Genomic DNA, 18,051 nt, shown 5'->3' on the forward strand with positions numbered 1-18,051 from the left:
CCCAGAGATAAACCCACACACATATGGTCACCTTATCTTTGATAAAGGAGGCAGGAATGTACAGTGGAGAAAGGACAGCCTCTTCAATAAGTGGTTCCGGGAAAACTGAACAGGTACATGTAAAAGTATTAGATTAGATCACTCCCTAACACCATACACAAATATAAACTCAAAATGGATTAAAGAACTAAATGTAAGGCCAGAAACTATCAAACTCTTAGAGGAAAACATAGGCAGAACACTGTATGACATAAATCACAGCAAGATCCATTTTGACCCACCTCCTAGAGAAATGGAAACAAAAACAAAAATAAACAAATGGGACCTAATGAAACTTCAAAGCTTTTGCACAGCAAAGGAAACCTTAAACAAGACCAAAAGACAACCCTCAAAATGGGAGAAAATATTTGCTAATGAAGTAACTGACAAAGGATTAATTTCCAAAATTTATAAGCAGCTCATACAGCTCAATAACAAAAAAACAAGCAACCCAATCCCAAAATGGGCAGAAGACCTAAATAGACATTTCTCCAAAGAAGATATACAGACTGTCAACAAAAACATGAATGAATGGTCAACATCATTAATCATTAGAGGAATGCAAATCAAAACTACAATGAAATATCATGTCACACAAGTCAGAATGGCCATCATCAAAATATCTAGAAACAATAAATTCTGGAGAGGGTGTGGAGGAAAGGGAACACTCTTGCACTACTGGTGGGAATGTGAATTGTTATAGCCACTATGGAGAACAGTATGGATGTTCCTTAAAAAACTACAAATAGAACTACCATATGACCCAGCAATCCCACTACTGGGCATATACCCTGAGAAAACCATAATTCAAAAAGAGTCATGTACCAAAATGTTCATTGCAGCTCTATTTACAATAGCCCAGAGATGGAAACAACCTAAGTGCCCATCATCGGATGAATGGATAAAAAAGATGTGGCACATATATACAATGGAATATTACTCAGCCATAAAAAGAAACGAAATTGAGCTATTTGTAATGAGGTGGATAGACCTAGAGTCTGTCATACAGAGTGAAGTAAGTCAGAAAGAAAAAGACAAATACCGTATGCTAACACATATATATGGAATTTAAGAAAAAAATGTCATGAAGAACCTAGGGGTAAAGCAGGAATAAAGACGCAGACCTCTTAGAGAACGGACTTGAGGTTATGGGGAGGGGGAAGGGTGAGCTGTGACAGGGCGAGAGAGAGTCATGGGCATATACACACTAACAAACACAGTAAGGTAGATAGCTAGTGGGAAGCAGCCGCATGGCACAGGGATATTGGCTCGGTGCTTTGTGACAGCCTGGAGGGGTGGGATGGGGAGGGTGGGAGGGAGGGAGACGCAACAGGGAAGACATATGGGAACATATGTTTATGTATGACTGATTCACTTTGTTGTAAAGCAGAAGCTAGCACACCATTGTAAAGCAATTATACCCCAATAAAGATGTTAAAAAAAATAATAAAACAAAACAAAACAAAACAAAAAAACAAAAAGAGTCATGTACCAAAATGTTCATTGCAGCTCTATTTACAATAGTCAGGAGATGGAAGCAACCTAAGGGTCCATCATCGGATGAATGGATAAAGAAAATGTGGCACATATATACAATGGAATATTACTCAGCCATAAAATGAAACGAAATTGAGCTATTTGTCATGAGGTGGCTAGACCTAGAGTCTGTCATACAGAGTGAAGTAAGTCCGAACGAGAAAGACAAGTACCATATGCTAACACATATATATGGAATTTAAGAAAAAATAATATCATGAAGAACCTTGGGGTAAGACAGGAATAAAGACACAGACCTACTAGAGAATGGACTTGAGGATATGGGGAGGGGGAAGGGTAAGCTGTGACAAAGCGAGAGAGAGGCATGGACATATATACACTACCAAACGTAAGGTAGATAACTAGTGGGAAGCAGCCGCATATCACAGGGAGATCAACTCGGTGCTTTGTGACCGCCTGGAGAGGTGGGATAGGGAGGGTGGGAGGGAGGGAGATGCAAGAGATATGGGAACGTATGTATATGTATAACTGATTCACTTTGTTATAAAGCAGAAACCAACACACCATTGTAAAGCAATTATACTCCAAGAAAGATGTAATATGTATAAATAAATATATAAATAAATAAATAAGTATATATATATATATATATATATATGTATGTAAAGAAATTATGCCTCCTATAAACAAGAAACCAAAGTGGTTATCTAGGGGTCTGGTTTTCAATGTTTTATATAAAAAAAATGAATCCGCAAAACAATGATTAGAGCTAATAAATGAGTTTAGCAAGATTGCAGGATATAAGTTCAATATACAAATATCTGTTGTATTTCTGTATGCTAGCAATGAACAATCCAAAATTAAATTTAAGAAAATAATTTTAGAATAAAAGCCTCCCAAATTGGAATGGAAGAAGTAAAATTTTCACTATTTGAAGATAGACGTGATACTATATAAAGACAAACCTAAAGACCACCAAAAGTCTTTTAAAACTAATAAATGAATTCAGTAAAATAACAGGACACAAAATCAATATACAGAAATTTGTGGCATTTCTACATACTAATAATGAACTATCAGAAAAACAAATGAAGAAAATAATCCAATTTATAGTTGTATCAAAAATGTAAAATACTTAGGAAAAAATTTAACCAAGATGGTGAAAGACCTGTACACTGAAAACTGTAAGACACTGATGAAAGAAATTGAAGACATAAATAATTGGAGAGATATCCCATTTTTATTGATTGGAAGAAGTAGTATTGCTAAAATGTCTATACTATCCAAAACAATCTACAGATTTGATGCAATCCTTGTCCCAATTCCAATGGCATATTTCCCAGAACTAAAACAAATAATTCTAAAATTTGTGTGGAACCACAAAAAATGCAGAATAACCTAAAACAATCTTGAGGAAGAACAAAGCTGGAGGCATCACAGTCCCTGATTCCAAACTATACTACAAAGCTGTAGTAATCAAAAGAGTATGTTGCTGGCACAAAGACAGACACACAGATCAATGGAACAAAATTGAGAGCCCATAAATAAACTCACACTTATATGGACAATTAATTTATGACAAAGGAGCAAAGATGTGAATAAAGATATCTTGGGTTTTGGAGATTTGGAAGTGATGACTCCAGTTTACAAAGTTATGTTGTGCTAAATAGGGAGAGACAGCCAGTGAAAACTACCGTTTTTAGTAGGTTGGTAGTGGCCATAGGAGAGAGGTGGTGTGGCAGATGAAGAAAACGTTTATTTTTTATTATTTTTAATTTTTTTGCGGAACGCGGGCCTCTCACTGTTGTGGCCTCTCCCATTGCGGAGCACAGGCTCCGGAAGCGCAGGCTCAGCAGCCATGGCTCACAGGCCCAGCCACTCCGCAGCATGTGGGATCTTCCCGGACCGGGGCACGAACCCGTGTCCCCTGCATCGTCAGGCAGACTCTCAACCACTGTGCCACCAGGGAAGCCCGAAAACATTTTTTAAAATAACATATATATGTATGTTATTTACATATATATGTATATTAGCCTTACATTATACATATATTATACATACATACATACACACACACGTACATACATACATTTTAGGCTTATGTAGAGGATAATGGGTGAAGCAGGGAGTTGGAGTAGTTGAGGTAAAGAGCTGAGGTAGAAGGTTTACTGTGGAGAGAAGAAAGACACATCTTACTCTGAGCCAAGAGAGAATAGGCAGGGAAATGTCAAAGTAGAGAGGGTGGTTGATAGAATTCACATCTGAGGGCAGGGGTCTGGGTCTTCTCAAAGAAGGAGAAGGTGACCTCATCTTCTGGGAGCAGGGCTGGGGACATGAGATAAGGCAGAAAGTATTCTGAATAGCTGTTATAAGGAATGGAACATAGATGAGCAAATTGATTGGCATACAGCATGGGGACAGGCAGTTGATGTCACAGAGCATGAAACTAAAGTGGCATCAATGCATCTCTGCTTTTTCCAGAATTAAGGAACATCACAGAGGGTGAGGGGATGGATGAGGAGCTGAGAGCTATGTAGGACAGAGATGAAACAAGTGACCAGACTCATGGGACCAGGTTGAGGTGCAAAAGAGGCAGGTAGAGGAAGCCAAGAGATAGTAGCTTGGCTTAGAGAACAGGGAAGGGTGTAACTTCTCTGAGCCTCAATTTCCTTATCTGTCAGAGAGCTCAATTGTGAGTACTGCCTAACAGCTCTGTGACCTGTGAACATGGACTAGATAAGGAATAGACAGGCTGATTAGTTGTGAGCAAGATCCTCCCCAGATGGACTAGAAACAAACTCAGAAAGGTGAGAATGTTCAACTTGTCCCTTTATGAAGTACACATTCTTGAACTTTCTGGCCATGTCTTGCTCTCTCTGCTTGACCAGATTATCGACTCTCAGAGAACTGGGCCAGTGTCCATATAATTCTCTCAGAATGAGACTGCCCTTATTCCCACCTAAACTAACAGACCAAATCCTACAGCACACACATCCTCATTACAATTCAATTTTGGGAAACAAATCCTTGCAGGCGAAACAGGAGTCTCAAACCAACATCAGTCTCCTAACCCAAGTGGAAGGAGACAGTTTGTTCACTTTTGTTATACAGAGTTGGCCTCAGAGGATAATAATTTTCAGGTGGCTCTGAGGATAATCTCCTAAAGGCAGTTAGTACTCAACATGTTTTTGGAAATAGAAACCTTATTGAAATAAGTATCTTTCCTTCCAAGGAGATTTCTTGAAAGGTAACAAGACTCATTTGGACATATCACTGCTGAGCTGATCACTTAAATCCCAGCCTACAATCTTTATGTAAACAGTTTGTAGTATTCCCAAATAATTCTTTAATAAATAATCTGACCTTGATTAAGCATAGTCAATCTTCATCGAGACTTCAACCAGAACTTGCATTTGGCTTTAGGAAAAAAGAGGGGGGGGATTTAAAGAAACTATGCAGAGATCTGGGCTTTATTTCATAAAGCAAAACCAAACAAAATCAACCAAAAAAATAACAACAAAAAACACACCAAACAAAGCACAACAAAAAGAAACAAACAAAAAGTATCCCGAAGGGTGCCCAGGAGCTGGTATAGGTTCCACCATGAGAGGCAATCAGACATAGTGGAAAGAGCATGAAATCTGAGTACAAATACCGCCTTGAACTTCCAAGCTCTGAGCCCCTGGACAAGTAGGTTTCCCTTCCTGACTTTTAGTTTCCTCTTCTGTAAAATAAGGGTATCTCATGAGATATTTGTGGGATTCAATGAGAAGACATGTGCCGACTTCTTGTGCATTGTATCTGGCAAATAAATGTACCAATAAATGTCACTTTTCCCTTTACCATTTTCATCTACTTAACCTACAACATGACAGGCATTGTCTCCACCCCTATTGTCCCCAGTGCAGAATTTTTTCTTTGTGATTGAACAACCCAGGACTCCCTTCCCACCCTGCCCCAACTTCTCTTCTCTGGAATAAAGACATATACTGACGTATCTCTGGAACAAGGTAGTCCATTGAAATGCTCACCAGGAAAGAGAATTGCTCACCTTTGACCACAAACTTCACAGTGTCACTGTGCTGCTCAGAGCCTAACCGGCCCTTGGCAGTACAGAAATAGGAGCCTGAGTCTGTCACCACTGCAGGCTTGAAGAGTAAGGTACTCAAGACTCCTACTTTGATGGGTTCTTGGTTGTTAGTCTGTTCCTTGTACCAAACATAACTGATGGGAGGAGAACCCCGAGCCTGGCATTGAAGGCTAATTCTCATTCCCTGGGGTACCATGAAGCCATAGCCACTGCCAGTCGTCACTGTGGGCTTGGAAACAGAAACTGCAAAGGGAAGACAAGAGAGGAGGCTCTGAGAAGTTACAAGGGTATGGGAACACAAGGCTGAGTCATCCCTGCTGAGTCTAGGGGTATGAATATATCTGCAAAGGGAACTAAAAGGGACTCCTGACATGGGGAGGAAAAAGGGAATAGGACAACTTAAATAAAAAGAACTTCTTTTTGGAAGATTAGGTACCATTTTGGATTATCTGGGGATTTGGGTTATCTGGAGTTAAAACAATCAACTGACTAAAAACAACAACAACAACAAACAGGCTTTGTTGTTGTTGTTTTGCTCAAGTAGAGTTTTTGGATTATATGCAGTTTGGGATTACCAGGGGTCAGAACTCTGTAAAATTGTCAAGCCAGTTAAGCTTATCTTGACTAATCCATGCATTCCTTTTCCCAGAGTTTCTCTGCCAGCATCTATCCACTCTCCAATATCCTGATCAGATATACTCATTTTTATGGATTTTAAGACTCAGAGTCCAAGGAAGCAATCAGGCTATCGATGCAGGAATTTCTGGGACACTTGAAGGGGTAGAGATTTGAAGGCCAGAAAGCCTTCCTAACATTTATTAAATTCTGCCACGAGAGTGATATCACTGAGGATGCTCTGCCTGTCCACTTCCTCTGATTAGCACATATAACTGAAGAGAGACTATGTAAATGTAAACAGAGGTCTCTGGGTTTCTCAGGGTTTTCTAGGATTACAGTCCTTTCTCAGGTTTTTGCTTACCAGTACTTTCCTAACACCCACAGTGACTCACGTTTCTGGACACGGAGTTCAATGATCTTATCTCTCACGACTTGCTTGCCATTAGGGGTCTGCCAAGTGACTTCACATGTGTAGTGGCTCCGGTCATCCATCTCCAGGGTATTCAGTTGGAGGGACACATCTCCTGGAACCTTGTCGTTTACATGCAGGCGGCCCCGGTACTTTGCTTGCTGGATATGGTCTCCAGAAGCGTCACGTAAAAAGATGGTGACTGGGTCTGAGCCACGTTCTACCAGCCACTTTACCAAGACTTGTGTATAGCCTTGCAGAGGACCATAGGTGCAGGGAATATTTACATCCCCTTTCCAAGGCCCTGTCACACTCTCAGGCACTTTCAGGATGGGATGGCCTGAAGAGGGGGAACAGAAGAAGGAAGCAGACACAGATGGCACACCCACCTGGGTGCTAAGATGGCAATGGCAGAGAGGCTTTTGAGAAACACAGCCTTAACTCATAGTTTCAGATTTCCCATGCCCTTTTGTTCTCTGCCAGCCCTCCCATCAATCAGAACCAGTCCTCAGAAGGAAAGCCCTTAAGGTTGTTTAGCTCTTGTGAGTTTCAAGTCCTTTCCCTGTCACTGCCTTGCTGTGAGGTGACCCTGGGTAAGTCACCTTTCACCATGGAGGACCCATTTTCTTTGTATATAATGTAGAGAATCTGAATGGAATGATCTCTAACGATTCTACAAACTCTAACATTCTGTAAATCCATGAAAGATACGTCTTTCAACATTTTGCAAAAGAAGTGTGGAAACAAATGCTGAGCAGTTGGGTCTGGGCTATTTTACTGTATGTAATTATGTACCTGGAGAAATGTGGTGGCTTCAAGGCTCAGAAAGAAAGGGCTATCTGCCCCACTAATTCCCCATTGCTCCTTCAGAAAGGCTCAGATTGGGTCCTTAGACTAAAGCTCTTTTCTGGAAGGGAGGAAAGAGGCAGACAAAGGACAATTTTGAGGGTGGAAACTTGTGTGAGATGCATTCCTGTTTAACAAAATCTTTAGTTATTGTTAAGTGTTAAACCTGTAATTTGTAAGCTTGACTTTTTTCTTCTGATTTCTATCCTTTCTTTATTTCCCTATTGGTTTCTCTGAGTTCTCAGCAAAGGTACATTGGAAAATTTCATCCTGAGGAGGAATGGAGATGAAAAGGTCTGGAGGGGAAAAAGTTCTGAGTATAATCCTAGAACTGGCTGTGGTAGGAATGATGGTAGGACCAAAGGGTGATTAATTCTTGGCTTGCTGGGAAAGGAAACTAAGGGGGGAAATTTGTGGGTGTTGAGAGAGCCACCACCTTCCATCAGCAGTTTCCATCCATAAGCTAATATCTTGAGGATTTTGTGTTTTATTTAACTGGGGTCAGGAGTGAGAGATTGTATTTAGATATGTCTTTATATCTCTCTCAGGAGAGGTTGTTTCAAAGTGTAAGCTATTGCTGAATAAAAACTTTTTATATAGCCTAGTATTCCCAGGCTTCAGTCAAGCAGATGGAAGTTGGGGTGGGGGCTAGCTCCCATAATGTATTGCCAAGTACCAGGGCTTCTATCAATGAGGTTACTAAAGTTTAGCCTTTGGCCTGTGCCCTCACCTGGGACTCTAGTACATAACCAGCATATTTTGGCCAAGATAAAAGCCTTGAATAAACAATAATAAATAAACATGGGTCCATGTTGCTAGGTCCACCACATTCTCTCTGGAGAGTTTCAAACTGGGCAGAGAGAAAAACTCAGATCCACAAATGGGAGCACAATACAGGCAGATTTTGGTTTTCCCTAAAAATGAATTTTGTAATTAATCAGAGCTGTCCATGATGGACTAAGCTGTCTAGGGCAAGTTCTGAGCTTTGTTTAGGTCTTGAACAGAATTATTCTTTAAGGCCTCTTCCAATCTTAGATGGTTCAGTGCTAATAGACTTAATGAAAGCATAAATTAAATAATTACATGTTCTAGCTGGTGGTGAGCTTTCACCAGGTAGTGGGTTTCACTGTGCTATTGACAGTTCCTGCCTCCATATGCATGCAGATACAGCTTATCATCGTCATGAGCACACATGCCCATGTATATTTTTGCTCACCTGTAAGCACAAGCATACCAGCCTTAAGCCCCTTGAAAACCATTTGACCCTTTCAGTTTAATCTTTCTCCAGCCCTCCCAAATATCCTTCTCCAACTCTGAAAAGTATTCTCATACTTCCCTTCCTTCTAGGGCAACAAAACAGCATTTTGCTGTGAGGACAGCTGGAGCAGCCAAAAATGCCTGTCTGTGAATATATATGTTTTCCCTTTGACATAGGGGGGCTGCAAGGCCTGTCATGCATTACTCTCTCTGGAAACTTGCTGGAGATTCTCACATAGCTCACTCTGGTCTGTCAAAAATATGGGCAGTCAGTCCCAATTTCCCAGTCTCACTTCTAGAAGTGGGTCAGGCTTCACTTCTCCATCCCAGAATAGGAGAGTGGGGCGTAGTTAGTAACAAGACATCCAAGAATGGCATATTTTCCCCCTTTTACTCTTTTTCTTCCCTTTTCCTTTATTCCTTTCACCCATTATTCCATCTTGCTCCTATTACTCCTCCTTTTTCTTCTTGTTCTGCTCTCCTCTTATTCTTCCTGTTTCATCAGTAGCATGAAGAGACAGTGTATGGTAGGCACAGGGTATCACAAGAAAGAGGACAATATACCATTCCTCATGTACCCTGACCTCCAAAATGAAGGTAACTTCAATAGCATAGGTTTTTACTTTCCAACTCTTCCTCTGGTGCACAAAGAGCCTAGAGAAACACTGAGTAGGAGCACTGCACCTAGTGAGATCAGGAGGACAGTGAAGGACTGCATGATGTAGTAAGAAGAGTAACACCAATCTAAGTTTAAGGTCTGCCTTACCATATATCTCTCTGTGTGACCTTGGGTAAATTGCTAAGCCTGACTGAGTTTTAGGTCATTATCAGCAAAATAGAGGTAATAGTAAACCTTCCATGGAGTGTTATTATGATGATAAAATGAGCTCATAAGTGTGAAAGCACCTAGCATAGTGGCTGGCATTCAGTAGGTGTGGGATAAATGCTAGTCCTGTCCCATGCCTCAAGAGAAACTTCACATATTTGTATTGATTCTTCTTATCCTAGAAATCCTCAATACGTCTTACCCACGGTGGACAGATTCATTAGATTGGATCATTGTCTGCTTTAATAATGACCTGAAGGAGAAGTTAATACATGAGAAAGTAAGGAGTCTGCCTTTCCATTCTGCTGGGACCTACCAAGTTATGGGTAGGTAATAGGTCATCCCTGGGTTATAAGGAAACCAGAGAGGACACTTTAGCGACAGGACTGGCTTGGCAGCCAATGTGAAATGTTGGCCAAATTAAACAATACTCCTGACTTTCCTGGAAGATTGGGTAGAGGAAAATCTATTTCAGGAAAGTCCCAACTCTTAGGGGGATGCTCTGCCCATTATGGATCTATGCAGACCACCAAATGGTGAGGTACTTTGTACAACAGGGTTTGAAGTACCAGGCAGGAGAGAATTTGGAGACTTCCAGTATGGCATAGCTCAAAGGGCTTTTAGAAACCACTTAGTCACACTCTCTCACGGTACATGTGGACAAGCTGAGGCCCAGAGAGAGAAAGTTGCTTACTCAAAGTCACACAGAGAGCAGGAGCAAAGCTTGGCCTGGAGGCCTAGAATGAAGTCTTTCAGCTCCTACACTGCCTTTTTACTTTTTTAACTGATTAATCCACCAGCCACAACAGAAACCAGCAACCCCTTATCTGGGCCTATTTGACATGGTTTAATGGGTGTTATCCTAGGGCTAGATAATATCCTCCTGACTTCCTGAAAAGTAATTCCCCCATCTGCCAGCTGCTTCCTGAGAAACCTTTCCCAGAACTTCAGAGCTTAGCTCTCCTCCCTCATGGAAGGATTGAATTTCCTGCAAATATTGCATCCCCTCAGAAGAAAGAAAAGGGCTGAGCATGGACTCAAAGGGCTTTGTTGAAAAAAGTTTTGACTTGAGAAAGGACGCATATTACTGAGGCCCACTCTGGTCCTGGGACCTGGACTTTGAAAATCAAAGTTCTGTGGTCTGTGTGATGATACTAAATCAAGAAAAGGCCTAGTTTGGGGTATGTGGCCCCTTTTATGAGATCCATTATGGGTCCCATCTTGAATTTTCCTTCTCCCATCATTAAACAAAGATGGTGAGATCTTCCAATGACCCTGCACCTCTGTGTTTGGCCTCTCTCTCCCTCTTGGGATGCTTCCTCAAAAGAGGATTAGCTAAGATAATAGGTATTTATAAAATGTTTATAGTTTTTATAAAATGCAAATATTAGGACTTATTTTTATTGTGATTATTTCAACATGTCTTAGATCTTAGGCTTTTTAGAAGTTAAGCCACAGTCTTACAGATCTGTCCAGCTGACAGGATCTTCTAAGGCCAGCCAAGCTGATCTAACTATATAGATGGGTTGGGGATACTGAGATGAAGGGAGACAGAAAGCATTATTGGCCATTGAGTTTGTCCACAGTCTCAGGTCTGTGGTGTAAGACCCTCCATGCAAATGGAAGACCTGCTTCCAGGTCTAAAGGACGCTCACAGGCTGTGGAGGGAACATGCACACACACACATACACAAGTGATTTAAATTTAACATTTACAAAATGTTCCTCTGAGCTCCAGTCCTGCCTCTTTAATTCCCAGCTCAAATCAACAGATTTGGAGAAGGTAGAGTGGTGCACTCTAAAACATGTTAGATAGTGAAAATATTGTAGTTGTAGAAAGAACGGTAATTTTTAGGAACATTAACTCTGCTGCTAATGCTCTGTGCCCTGGAGCAAATTATTTTCCTTCTTGGGTGACTTAACTCAGTGTCTCTTTTCTAACTTTGAGGTTCTAGAATTTAATGGGTCACAGAGCCCCAGGACAAGGTGGTTTAATCTGAGTCAGTTATGGAAAGTTGGGTTCTTTCTAACCACACAAAGCGCACCAAGTTAACACTCATCTAGTCTCTCCCTCTAAGGATATGGAATAAACAGGGGTGCATCAAAGAATCTTTTACCCTATCCTGGATTTCACTTAGCTATTATCAGGCTCAGTTTCCTAAAAAGGCTATTTCAATTTTCAGGGGTATAAATGAGGATGGAGTAAGACCCCACAAAATAATGCTACTATGGGATAGTCAATCCTCCTTTGGGGTATGTGTCCAGCATTAAGCCCCCACAAATAGCCCAGACAAACTGGGCTATGTCCACAGGGAAGTGAGATAACCCAGGAAGTGGTAAGAAACCAAGTTCTGTGAAGAACAGTTGAAGGAGCTAAGGCTGTTTAGCTTGGAGAAGAGATGAATCAAAGGGACATGGTTTCTGTCCTCAGGACTCTAAAGAGCTGTCACAGCATAGAGGGAGAAGATATATTATCTGTGTCTCCAAGAAACAGGGCTGGGGTTTTTGGATGGAAGCCACAGGGAATTTGATTTAGTTCAACACAAGGAAGAACTTTCTAACAGTTGAAGCTGCCTTTTTAGATGGTCTGGACAAGTAGTGAATTCTCAGTCACTGCAAGAATGTGAACAAATATTCTGAACACCTGTTCATAACAGTGAAATGTGGATCTAGGTTACTTCTAAGGTCTCATCTAGCTCCTGACAACATTACTTCTTTTGGGGGTTGTATACCTTAACAAGGATCAAAACCTGGTAGCATAGGGGTAAAGGTATAGTGGTAGAATTTAAGATGAAGGGCAACAGATTGGGGAGGGATTTGGGTGGCATTGGGCACATTTTTAATGCCCCTGAGATATGACAGGTACTAGAAAATCATGTGGATGTTTTCCGAGAGAGAATCCTTTCCAATTTCTACCCAAAATTATCTCCTAGCTTCTTCAATAGACTTCAACCTCCTCCCTTCCTTCTGCCAAAAGCTGAGAAAGCCGGGAGCATTGGCTGAGAACACTCACCTAGTCAGCAGGAGTAGGCTTTCCTCAGTAGGCGTTCAATCCCGCCTCTCCCCAACCCCCAGCTTTTTGCCTGTGCCAGCAGTGGCAGCCAGGCCCCCTTTTGCTACCTTACCATAGGTGACCACCAGTAGGTGGCGCAGGAGCAGTAGGCCCAGTAAGAGCTCCATCACAGCCAGAACCACTTCTGTCCTTTCTTCCAGCCTCCTGCTGTCAAAAAGACTTGAACTCCTGATGGCTGCCAGTGTCTGTGCCTGCTCACTTCCTTTTCTTCCCTATATCTCTCGCTCGGACTCCCAGTCCCATCTCAAATTCCCCTTCCTTCCCTATTTCAGCACAAGTCACATGAGCACACCCTTCCCTCCCTTGCCTGGGGTTGGAGGTTTAAGTGTGAGTGAAGCAATTCCTCCCCCTGCTAGACTATTGACTTGACTTTCCCTGGAGCCAATAGGGGTTTCTGGTCTTTGATCTCTCAAGCTGTGTTTACTTGTGTTTCCTCAACAAGATGAGGTTGAGGAATGACTTTTGGGATGAGTCTGCTCCCTTCAGTATGGGAGTGTTTTCCTTTCTGGTGGGCCCAAGTAGAAAAGATCAACTTTGCTGGCCTATGCAATATTCAGCAGTCATAGAGTTAACCCCGTCTGTTCAGCGTATGCAAATAAAGAGTGTTGGAGGTGGGTGCCTATGGGCCTCAGAATACAGAAATTAAGTTCATGAAAGACATTTTTATACACCAATGCTTAAATAATTTGTAAGCCCATGAGTAAGATGGTTATGAGGGAATATACCCCCATATCTCATATAGGGAAAGCTCTTTGAATTACTTTCTCCAATAGCTCTGCCTCTTTGGTGGTAAGGGTACACATTAGTTCCCATTACTGCTCACAAGGAATCTATTATTTATTTATTTTGTGGGAAAGTTAAGTCTAGCATCCAATATACTTGCCAATTGACCTGAGTGGTACGCTCTATTAGGTTGATGTTTTCAGTGGCTTTCAATTGGTACATACCCCTGATCTGTGAGAGAGTGATATTAAGCCTTATGGGAAGCTTAATTACTTCTTTTCACAGGCCCAAGAGTGACTGTAAGTCCACCAGAAGTCTACCTCCAAGTTTGGCACTGACAATAATCCACTAATATTTGAAAATATAAACACTTCCAAAAGAAAAATACATCCAACAAATTCATACTGAAGTGTGGGTAACATCTGAATTTAGCTTTCTTTTTGATTAGAGGGATAGAGAGAACTTGGTTGGGGAGGCATGAGCTTTAAAGAGAGGGGGAGTGGGACTCCGAAGAGAGACATTATCTCCTCCACATGCTTGTCAAAGCATGTTTACATACAGATGATTTGGAGCTGTTCAAGGGCTAAGAGGAGACTTCAGATTTTCAGGCCCTGCCATTATCACAAGGAATTCTGTCAAGCCCCTCTGCCTCCCAGTTTCAATCCCACTTGTCTGGTTGTCCCTTGATTTTTGGTTACTTCATTCAGTCTACCTCACTGGAACTTCTAGTCATTCATTCCCATAGGGTCCTCACTCAGGGAACTCTGAACTTTGGAGAACTCTCCTATTGTATTTTCCAACCAACACCCTACCACACTACCACCATTCACATACAAACACACTCACACACACACACACACACACACACACTCCTCTTCACCTATACAGTCTTTCCTGATGAAGAGCTGGAAGCCCATGCCCTCTTGGACTGGTGTCAATTTCTGTCTGGCCTGGTGATTGTATTTTTTAACTGCCTCTTGCCTCTTGTTAGGATCTCCTAGATCTGAAGATAAAGAAATATCCTCGAGAGCATGCACAGCATTTCTCTGGGGAAGACTTCCAGTCCTGCAGTGGGCTCAGTAACTGTTGAGCAAGAAGAACATTGAAGGTGAAATTAGGAAGCCCAGAGACAGACCGGGCTCTGCATCTATTTCATTCTGAGACTTTAGACAAGTTAAATCTCTCTGCGCCTCAGCTTCCCCAATTGTAACATGAGCACTGTTAGCCTTGATATTTGTATCTTTCCTGATCTTTAAAAATCAAACTATAATATACATACAATAACAAGTATAACAATGACAGCTACTATTTCTTAATCATTTGCTCTTCCAGGCACTGTACTAAGCACTTAGTGCAGATTATTTCATTTGGCATTTACAGTCACTCAGGTAGGTATTGATATTATTGTATTATTGTACTTACTCTTGTGTCTCTTTTATCACTCTATTCCCTCTTATGCTGTTATTCTTTTTCTTTGTAGAAATCACTTGGCATGTTGCATTTTTATTGGTTTATTTGTTTGTTGTCTGTCTTCCACTCTAGAATGTAAACACTATGAAGTCATGTTCACTGCTATATATCCAGTGCCTAGAACAGCGACTAACATATAATAGATACTCAGTAAATACTTTTTGATGAAGGAATTGAATAAATCACCATTTTACAAATGAGACTGAGGCCCAGAATAGTGAAATCACTTACCTGTATAGAGCTACCTAGACAAGATCCAAATTGTTAAGCACAGTGTGAATGTACACCTTGGGTTTGGCTGAGCTGGAAGGAAGCAGTGGTGCAAAAAGGAAATCCACACAAATCCTGCTCAAGAACATGCATACACACAAACCCATAAACCCACAAATATCATATATAAACATAGATACATATGGACACATAGTTATACATATGTGTATATAATGACCATAGGCATAAAATATTAGCACATTGACACACAATACATGAAATGTACATGCAGAGATACACAGACACACAAAACAGTCATACAGACATGCAAATATACACAGACATGCACATGGACACAAAAACAAGGATTGAAACACAGATCCATTTATCCAAGCAGAACACAAGCAGACAGTACATGCATATAAGCATGTAAACACACAGATACACACATACAAACATTAACCCAAGGAAACATTTAGAAAGAGGGAGATGTATTTAAAAGTAAACTAACAATAACAGGCCTCACATACTAAGAGATAAGGGAATGACAGAAACTTATTTGTACAATGGGAATACAGAGGTGGTAACAAATCCCATGAACTTCATTGGTCTAAGAAAACTTCTGAGAGGAGCTGGAATGTGGGCTGGGACCTGAGATTTGGTTAACACTGTCTAGGCAAAGAGAATGGGGAAGGAATTCCAGATAAGATGGGTAATGAACAAATGCATATTATTTACCTTTAACATTCCTGACACTGTTCTAGGTACTGGGGATATAGTACTGAACTAAACAGACATGGAGCTTATTTTTCTAGTGGAAAGTATCTATTAAACAAACAACCAAACAAATAAATATGGAAATGAAACGTTATATATGATATGGCTCAGCCACGAAGTCTCAGCATCATAAACACTGAATCTTACTCTTACCAATAAAATTATATTTGAATGCATTGAGATAATGGGAAGACAGGAAATATGCATGAGTTTATGTGTGCAGGACTGGAGTGAATGGATACAGGGGAACAAATGAGAGCTAGATTCTCATCTTCTATATAAGATAGAAGAAGGAGTAGCAATATAAGCATGTTATTTAGAGTTATGGAGTCAAAGCTCCCCCAAATCAGTTAAAAGCGTTGATAATATTTGTCTCTGAGGACGGAAAAATGTTTTAACAAGCATCATAGAACTATTTGATTGTTTTGATTACATGCATGTTTAACTAAAACATACGTGTGTTGTATATACTGCATCAGGCGGTGATGAGTACCATAAAGTTAAAATGAAGCAGTGCTGTGGGACAGTGAGTATGGTAGGAAGAATACTGGACCCCGAAAAATGTCTATATGCTAATTCCAAAATTTTGTAAATATGTTAATTTACATGGCAAAGGAGGATTAAATTTGCAGATGGAATTAAGGTTGCTAGTTAACTGACTTTAACAGAGAGAATATTTTGGATTATCCAGGTGATGTCAGTGTAATCACAAGGGTCCTTAAAAGTGGAAGAGAGGGAGGCAGAAGAGTCAGAGTTATAGGAAAATGTTACTATGAAAAAAAGGTGCAGATAGGTGCAACATTGCTGGCTTTGAAGATGGAGGAGGAGAGCCATAAGCCAATGAATGTGGGTGGCCTCTAGAAGCTAAGAAGGACAAAGAAATGGATTATTCCCTTTCAAAGCCTTCAAAAAGGAATGCAGCTCTGCTCACATCTTGATTTTAGTTCAGGAATATCCCTGGCAGACTTCTGACCACTAGAACTGTGAGGTAGTAAATTTGTGGTGTTTTAAGCTACTAAAATCATGATAATTTGTTATGGCAATGATAGAAAATTAAACAGAGAGTAATAAGGTGGCATGTACTCTTGGAGGAAGTAACATTTGAATAGAGGCTTGAATGAAGTTAAACAGCAGGTTTGGCCAATATCTGGGAAAGATAATTCCAGGAAAGGAGGACTGCAAGTGGAAAGATCCTGAGGAGGGAGTATGCCTGGCATTTTCAAGTATGTGTGGTTGGAGTACAGTGAGTGAAGGGGAGAATTGTTAGAGGATGTAATGGGAAAGGGGATGGTTGAGGGGGAGTATATCATGCAGGGTTTTGAGGGTCATTTAAAGAATTTTAGCTTTTACTCTGAGATAAGGAATGATTGGTTGTATCTGAACATGGGAATGATGTGATCTGGATTGTGTTTTAAAATCATTTCCATGACTTCTCTATGGTAGACACTAGAGGGGCAAGGGTAGAAGCAGGGAGACCAATCTGGATGCTTTTGCCACAAATGAGTAAATGTACAATGGTGGCACTTTAATCAGAGTAGAAACAGTAGATGCCAGAGACTGAGGAAAGAAGAGTGGCTAGGACTTGACAATGTGTCAGAGTGAATCATGGCTAAGTGTAAGGTGCAGATATTGTTCATGTGGTAGATCTGGATGGCGTGGGCAACAACAAGGCCACAAGTAAAACTCAACGAATTCTGGACGGGAAGTGGTGGTTTTTATGAGAAAACAGTTTGGAATCAGCTTTATGGGAATAGAAGTGATGGGACTTCTGCACTGAGATGTCCTCGTAGGGAGAATATGAGAGGACTGGAAGTCATAAGAGAGGTCATGGCTAGAGGGAGAACTTTGAAAATCATTTAGAAAGAGATGATGGTGAAGACATGGGAGTTTGCCAAACCGCTGAGGAGAGTAGAGAAAAGGAGCAGAGAGTCAAGGATGGAGAACCAAGAGTTCCTAGAGGACACCCAGCTCCCTCCTTTACCACTAATTCCAGACCCATACTTAGAATCATTAAAGGTCAGAGCCTAGAGAACCTTTGAGGTCACCATGGATCTTACATTGTCTCAATTGTACAGGTGGGAAAAACTGAAGCCTAGAGAGAGAATGGAATTTGTTCAAGTCTACAGAGTGAAGGTCAGTGTTAGAGGAAGGACTGGAACTCAGAATACTTTTATTTACTTATTTACTTATTTTTTTCACATCTTTATTGGAATATAT

General features: G+C 40.9%; 1 protein-coding gene across 1 annotated transcript in view; it reads right to left on the reverse strand.

The window, feature by feature from the left end:
* VSIG4 (V-set and immunoglobulin domain containing 4) overlaps nt 1-12,819 on the reverse strand; it is a 29,589-nt gene extending 16,770 nt beyond the window's left edge. The window contains exons 1-3 of the mRNA XM_030851530.3: nt 12,707-12,819; nt 6,637-6,993; nt 5,588-5,869 (exon numbers count right to left, since the gene is read on the reverse strand). Of these exons, the coding sequence (XP_030707390.1) occupies nt 5,588-5,869; nt 6,637-6,993; nt 12,707-12,761 (694 nt within the window). The 5' untranslated portion in view covers nt 12,762-12,819. The remainder of the gene's footprint in view (nt 1-5,587; nt 5,870-6,636; nt 6,994-12,706) is intronic.
* Nucleotides 12,820-18,051: the final 5,232 nt, after the last annotated feature.

Source organism: Globicephala melas, chromosome X (genome assembly GCF_963455315.2).
Source record: "Globicephala melas chromosome X, mGloMel1.2, whole genome shotgun sequence".
NCBI classification, from domain to species: domain Eukaryota; kingdom Metazoa; phylum Chordata; class Mammalia; order Artiodactyla; family Delphinidae; genus Globicephala; species Globicephala melas.